The sequence below is a fragment of the Sinocyclocheilus grahami genome, unplaced genomic scaffold (genome assembly GCF_001515645.1).
Source record: "Sinocyclocheilus grahami isolate Dianchi unplaced genomic scaffold, SAMN03320097.WGS_v1.1 scaffold223.1, whole genome shotgun sequence".
Taxonomy (NCBI): domain Eukaryota; kingdom Metazoa; phylum Chordata; class Actinopteri; order Cypriniformes; family Cyprinidae; genus Sinocyclocheilus; species Sinocyclocheilus grahami.
In genome coordinates, this window is record NW_015505402.1 from 91,043 (window position 1) to 98,689 (window position 7,647).

The 7,647-nt window shown below is 35.9% G+C and overlaps 1 protein-coding gene across 2 annotated transcripts in view; it reads left to right on the forward strand.

The window, feature by feature from the left end:
• The first annotated feature begins 549 nt into the window (after positions 1-549).
• LOC107596772 (chromodomain-helicase-DNA-binding protein 6-like) overlaps positions 550-7,647 on the forward strand; it is a 53,708-nt gene continuing 46,610 nt past the window's right edge. Inside the window, exons 1-2 of one of the 2 annotated variants that reach the window (XM_016287576.1) lie at positions 550-554; positions 6,425-6,476. In XM_016287576.1, coding sequence (XP_016143062.1) covers positions 6,450-6,476 — 27 coding nt within the window. In that variant the 5' untranslated portion in view covers positions 550-554; positions 6,425-6,449. Of the gene's footprint in view, positions 555-6,423; positions 6,477-7,647 lie in introns of those variants that run through there. The other variant, XM_016287575.1, reaches the window with a different exon arrangement.

Consider the following 7,647-nt stretch of genomic DNA (forward strand, 5'->3'; position numbering starts at 1 on the left):
TCTGAATATTTGGGTTGAAGTGTTCTGGAACAGTGTTGTAAATACAACTTAACCACTGATTTCTAGTCGTGTCCTCTTTTGGAAGGCTAAACAAATTAGTTTCGCTTTCACAACGAAACACAGCGTCACACACGGCAGGCTAGAGTGAGCGGAGGGCTTGAGAACGGCGTGGCCGGAGGATTCGACGAAGGAGCGTCCGGTGGGCTTGCTGCAACCACATGTAGTGACCCTGGGCTGGACTCCACTTCGTCCACGGTGAAAGCCAATCTGGCGATACACAGCGCGAAGTTGATGTATTTCCTCAGCGACCAGCACAGATCAGCTCCAAGCATGACGAAGCGGATATCGTCCTCTTTTGGAAGACCAAACAAAGTAGTTTCGCTTTCACAAAGAAACACACAGCGTCTTCACGACATGGCGGCGGCAACAACAATACTACAGCGAGAATAAAAGTTACGCCTTCTTTCTTTGCGTGGACATTTGGGCGGCGTTATGCAAATCTTCCCACATAGAGAGGTAGATATGAGGGGGCGTGTTAGAACGAGCCGTTTTAGGTAGGCGTGGTTGACTCTTAACTTTTATAAAGAATATCTCTTTGGATTTGAGACTTTCGTCTTTGCAACTTTACAGATCTTCTTTATGCACCAAGAGCTTGTAACACTCCAAAGAGAAAGGAAAAATTGAAATCGCATCATTTAAGAAAGAAAACAAGGTCCATGTGTTTTCAGACAGGTTTCCCTCGGTATGTCATTGGTTTGCCAAAGAGTCCAGCCCCAAACACATGCTATGTACTAGTAAAAATGTTAGTAAATATGCAACAAAAAAAAGACACACATCCTTACATTTTAGCAGTTTACTTTTTGTCTTACTCCTAAAAACACTATTATTGTTCACATTTCCGTTGAAAAACAGCAAGAAGAGTGAAAATAAAGCAGGACAGCTCAAACTTCACATGCAGAAACATCTGTAGATATAATAGTTCATCCTACCTGCTTCAGAGCTCTTCTATTCCAGAGCCGGGTTACGTCTGACAACTAGGCAAACGCACATTTGTGCTCATATCTGCAGTAGCGTGCATGCGTGTGTGTGTGTGTTGCAGCAGCAGATGTCTGTTGACTCCTGATAGCGTGTGTTCCTCCAGCAGCCAGAAATGACACCTAATTCTGAGAAGCTGCTTGTACAGAGCGAAAAACGAAGTGACTGAATGCATCAGATGCGACTAGCTTTCTCCTACTTCTCTCATCCTGTACTGAGCCGGTCTCACAATGCTCCCTCGTCCGCTTTAACTTTTCTCACTCTCTCTCCTTTTCTCCTCCCATTTTTGTTCGTTGGAGTCTCACACACACACTCCCTTGTCATTTCTCTCCTCTGTCACACCAGGCAGGAAACACATCAAAGCTGTAAATTCAGAATTCTTCCATATTTTCTTGGCCGCTCGGCACATTTGGCAGCTTGGATGGACTGAAAAACTTGGAACTGTTTCCGTGCAAACTGTACAAGTCCATTAAATATCCTGTGAATATGCTTGTGGGACGCTTGGCCAAGACCCCCAATGGCTCGTCTGAATTAAACTATACGGCTTTCCACATATTTTCTAACGCAGTCTGGTGTTGAAAGAGGAATAGTTCCTTTTTATGGGGCAATGGGGTCTGCATACTGGCAAATAGTTTGTTGTAACTTTTGTGAATTCTGTCCTCCAAACTAAAATTCAGGATCATATTGTTGTAATATTAGATAATAGGGAAACTGATTGGTGGAACTCTTGGTGGTTCTCTTACGTCAGGTTGTCACATTTATATTGGGGCAAGCTGTCACAAATGCTTTACACCATGCATTCTTAAAAATAAAGGTGCTTCAAAAGGTTCTTCAAGCGATGCCATAGAAGAAGCATTTTTGGTTCCACAAAGAACCATTCAGTCAAAGGTTCTTTAAAGAACCATCTCTTTCTTACCTTTTTATAATCTGAAGAACCTTCTTTCGCCACAAAGAACCTTTTGTGAAACAGAAAGGTTCTTCAGATGTTAAAGGTTCTTTATGGAACCATTTAGACAAAAAGGTTCTTCTATGGCATCGTGAAGCACCTTTATTTTTAAGAGTGTAGTTCAAAACTTTGGGGTCATTTTTTGTGGTTATGAATGAAGTCTCTTCTGCTCACCAAGGCTGCATTCATTTGTTTAAAAATACAGTAAAAACAGTAATATTGTAAAGTTGTGAATAAACAAAATTAGTAATATGTAACTTTTTTCTATTTTAATATATTTTCAAATGTAATTTCTTTATGTGATGGAAAAGCAATTTTCAGAAATGTTTTTTTTCTCGTATTATCGATTATGGAAACAGTTGTGCTGCTTAATAGTTTTCACTGTTTTCTATTATTGTGCTTTATGTGAACTGTGATACATTTTTTCAAGATTCTTTTCTTTACTTTCACTTTTGATGCAACACTGTTGAATGCAAATTTATTGAAAGAAATCTCACAGACCCCAAACTTTTGAAAAGTACATCGGAATGTTATGCAATTCTGTTACTGTCAACTAATTACTATTGGATTACTATCAACAATTAATTTTAGCCAAAACAAGGATTTGATGTTTTCTGTACTCTATGTTACTGTATTTCCCTTAGTTAGCTTTTTCATTAATTTTTTTATTTATTGTTTACTGTTTACCTAACTATTTATTTATTTAGATGAAAGCTGACTATGCCTAATGACTATACATAATTTCATACATAAATGTTGTGGAAATGGCTTTTGTACTTTTAGATAGTATGTGTGAAATCATGCTGTTTTGCATGTCACAAAAAGTGTATGTGAGTTCAATGAACTGTGTATTTTTCCCCTGCACAATAACAGTGGAAATATTTAGCTTTTTAAGCAGTCAGGACCTTAAAGATTGATTATAGAAAGTGACTTTAAAAAATAAACCTGCCTTGAGAAATACTGTATTCACTGGAGTAAAATTTTGACAATGAACTCTACTTGCTAAAACGATGTCTCAGCTGCCCCCTACTGGTTTTACATCACTGTCACATCTGTGTCCGGTTCCAGATGTTTCAAAGAGGTCAAATATAAGGGTTAGGCTTGAGAACACAAAGAAAGAAAGAGAAAGGGAAAAAATGTTGTTTGTAGTATGCTGAGATGAACTGCAAGAGTGTTTCTGGTTTGAATATTCTTGAAGCAATGAACTCCTGCTAGAAACACTCTGGGCTCAGAGCCAATGAAGGAGCAGAAGGGGAGAAAAGGAGAGGCAGGGAGCTTTAGGGATTTGTTACGTGCTCCTAAACAGATGCCTTGATAATGTCCTTCATGAATGTCATCTTACCTTCACATTCTCAACCTCTTTACCACTGGAAAAAACATGCATATAAAAGAGCTTCATTTGGCCCCAAAATGATTTAAAATTATTATTTTTTAAATGCCTGAAATTCATTGCTGCATGGATTACTATTTCAATATTTTTACTTCCAAATTTCGTGTGTTGCTTTTCACTTCTTTCTTTGTAATTAATTGTGAGGTTTACTAGCAAATTCTGAGTACATTTGGTTATTTAGCAGAAGCTTTTATCCAAAGCGACTTAAAAATTAGGACAATGGAAGCAATCAAAATCAACAAAAGAGCAATGATATACAAGTGCTAGAACAAGTCTCAGTTCGCTTAACGCAGTACACATAGCAAAAACAGATAGAATAGAAAAAGAATAGAGCAAGCTAGTGTTAGAGGCCTTTTTTTCCTTCAGTTTTTTTTAAATAGCATGTGAATTTCTTCACATTCTTTTTTTTTTCAGTTTATCTTTTATTTTTCATTTGTGTAAAAAAAAGTCTCATAATAAAGAAACATGTTTTTGCAGTCTGATAATATGAGTCAAGAAAGAGGCAAAGAGGTCAAGATTGTGATACAGTATTCACAGTGTGTGCATTCTGCACTTTCCAATACGTTTACTCATTTAGCAAGTGCACTTCATTTATCACAAAAATAGCTTCTGTCTTGAGCTACTTGCTTTGCAATAGTTGTGGCATGAGATATGCACATTCTGTAGTAAGAACGCATCTGCCGAGCATAAAAATGTCAATTGCATGAATTGCCAAAAAAAAAAATTCAGAAACTGAATTATGAATTAACAATTGCTGAGAGTTGAAAGTCTCTTTACAGTGTGCTCCTCAAAGTCCCAGAGTCATTTCAGCAGAGTTTATCTACAATGCTCTTGGCGGAGTTGTATAAATAAGGTTGTTTGGCTCAGCAGACCACATAGAACTCAGCCGCAGATTACAAGCCAAAACAACTGCCAAAAACCTTTGCCAAATTCAGCTTTTCTGTCATCTTCTGGAAAGTTTTGCAAAGTTGCAAACTTTTGGAATTATAAATGTTCAATATTGATGTATATAAGATGGGGATTTATCGCGATTAATAACGTTATAGTGTGACAGCACTCAGTTTGTGCCAGTAGGTTTAACGCTCATCAACTACTGGATTGGCATGTAATTGATTTGAATGCAGAGATGAGAATTTAAGTCAACATCCTCTTAATTTTAAAAAAGGAATTCCAAGTGATTTTTAATACTGGTGTGTGTTTGACATGTAAAAATGAGTAAATGTTCTACGCTCTAAAAAATGCTGGGTTAAATACAACCCAGTGCTGGGTAAAATAGGGACAAACCCAGCAATTGGGCTGTTTTGACCCCGCTGGGTCAAAACAACCCAATTGCTGGGTTTGTCCCTATTTTACCCAGCACTGGCTTGTATTTAACCCAGCATTTTTTTTAGAGTGTAATACATGCAAAAAGTGCAAACAGATATACACTACTGTTCGCACATTTGCACCGGTAAGATTTGTTTTTATAGAAATGTAAAAATGTCTCTTTTATTTACCATATTATTTTATCAAAATAAAAGCTTTATTTAAAACTGTAATTTATTCCTGATGCAAAGCTGAATTTTCAGCATCATTACACCAGTCTTCAGTGTCACACGATCCTTCAGAAATCATTCTAATATGCTGATGTGCTGCTTGAGAAACATTTCTTATTATTATCAATGTTATGACGCTTCATATTTTTGTAGAAACCATATTACATGTTTTTCAGGATGAATAGGAAGTTCAAAACAGCAGAAATCTTTTGTAAGTCACTTTTGATCAATTTGCTCGATACAAGTTATAATTCCTTTAAAAACGAAAAAACACAAACTTTAAAAAATGGCATTTTTGTTATTCCTTGCAACAACTAAAAGCTTTATTTAAAACTGTAATTTATTCCTGATGCAAAGCTGAATTTTCAGCATCATTACACCAGTCTTCAGTGTCACACGATCCTTCAGAAATCATTCTAATATGCTGATGTGCTGCTTGAGAAACATTTCTTATTATTATCAATGTTATGACGCTTCATATTTTTGTAGAAACCATATTACATGTTTTTTCAGGATGAATAGGAAGTTCAAAACAGCATAAATCTTTTGTAAGTCACTTTTGATCAATTTGCTCGATACAAGTTATAATTCCTTTAAAAACGAAAAAACACAAACTTTAAAAAATGGCATTTTTGTTATTCCTTGCAACAACAAAAAAATACCATCACTTACATTATAAATTGCACGACAAGTAGAATGACTCCTCTCTAACCTCAAGCAATGGGTTAGTTCGTATCAAGGGTCTCACCTAGTTTATGGTGAAAATTATGTGATATGGATTTATGCCACTAATAATGTTGTTTGTGTCAAAACTGTATATTTTTCTTTTTAATATAAGAGCATCACAGGTAGATTGACAGCTGTCTTACCTCAAGCAATGTGATAGTATGATGTAATTCTGTGGTTATTACAGATTTATGTCACTTATAAAGATTTTAATGTTTTTAGTTTTGAACTCAATGACAGTTAGTTAGTATCTAATGGCCTTGGTTTTAGTGAATGTTTCAAACTAGTACAAATGATTTCAATTAAACCCATTAGAAAATTAAAGTTAATAAAATGGGTTGCAAAAGTGGAGAGAAGTTGAAGTGCTCATAATCTGCAGGTCAATCATTTGAACATTACACACTTTTGTTGTTATAAAGTTATGACTTGGTGACGGGTGGTGATGAAATGTAAAATGACCTTGTATAGTTGTTATGTATAACTAGTGTTGAATGAGAATTATCTTAAATATTCTAAATATTATTAATGTCTACTGCAGCCTTATTCATAATATGCACTTTTTAATCTAATTTTGTTCTATTATGTATTTATTCATAATTTTTTATTTAATGATCACAAGACTGTAATGACTAAGATGTCTAGATATTAGTTTGAACTGCCTTTAAAATTGGTTGTGCATTCTGAATGGAACCACACTCTAAATGCTTTTATTTTCACAATTATTTTTTTAAAAGTTGGTTTATGCTTTGCATAGTTTCTATATTCATGACTCCTTGTATCTCTGTATTCCAGACGCAGACAAAGAGATCAAGAAAAAATGAAAATACAAAAGAAGGACAAGCAGGTCGGTGTATCACATGTGTTTCTGTCAGACACTGTGTGAGAGTTCCCTCTATCTCGCTCTTTCTGTTTCTCTCACACTTTCATCGTCATTGCAAAATTAGCATAAGTTTTAGTCCTTGCACTATATTTGTTCTTCAGAAAGATTCTCAACCTTATTTAACCTACTTTTTGTCTTTAATATTTAAAGCGCTGTTTGCAATATTTTTTTCAAAGCTTCTTAGGTAGTTAAACTTACCCTGATGCTAACTTTCCCTGAGACTGTAGGTTTACGATTAGGATTTGAGACGCATGTAAAATGTGCAGAAAGCTTCTGAAATTTGTTTGATCACATTGTTTATATATCCTCCAAGAAGATTATTTGGTTTTCAGCTGTTTTTTCACAGTCAAGGAGATTTAATTGGGTTCTCATTTGTGTTGGAATATCAACTTTGTGTCTCCTACAGTTCCTAGTAAAAATAGAAACTACACATAGTAGCTGGATTTCCAGCACCCTGCTTTTATGCAGTATCATAAGTATTGCATCAGAATCGAGTGATGGAAACGCTGAATTTCGAATAAAAATGCCTTAATTCGGGACGGCAAATTCTGACTAACCAGCGGACCAATCTCATTCATAGCATCTGAAATGTTGTTATGGTCATTCAGAATTGCCCGAGCAAAGTCTGTCATCAAAGTATTTCTGTATAATTGCCTCCCAGAACTGTTAAAGGGGTCATATGATGTTACTAAAAAGAACATTATTTTGTGTATTTGGTGTAATGAAATGTTTATGCGGTTTAAGGTTAAAAAAACACATTATTTTCCACATACTGTACATTATTGTTTCTCCTCTATGCCCCGCCTTTCTGAAACGAGTCGATTTTTACAAAGCTCATCGGTCTGAAAAGCAAGGTGTGCAGTGATTGGCCAGCTATCCAGTGCGTTATGATTGGCCGAATACCTCAAGCGTGTGACGGAAATGTTACAGCTCTTACCATACTGTGATGCCCTGTCCGGCCGGAGCCATGATTCAAAAACATGAAAACCCATTATAAACGAGGCATTCGTTGCATCCAGTGGGGACATAATTATGGATTATAATGACTTACACTGTCTTTTTACGCGTTGCGTTGCATCGCGCCACGTAAACATAAAACCATGTCTGCATTTGTGATCGGAGAAATGACAAACAA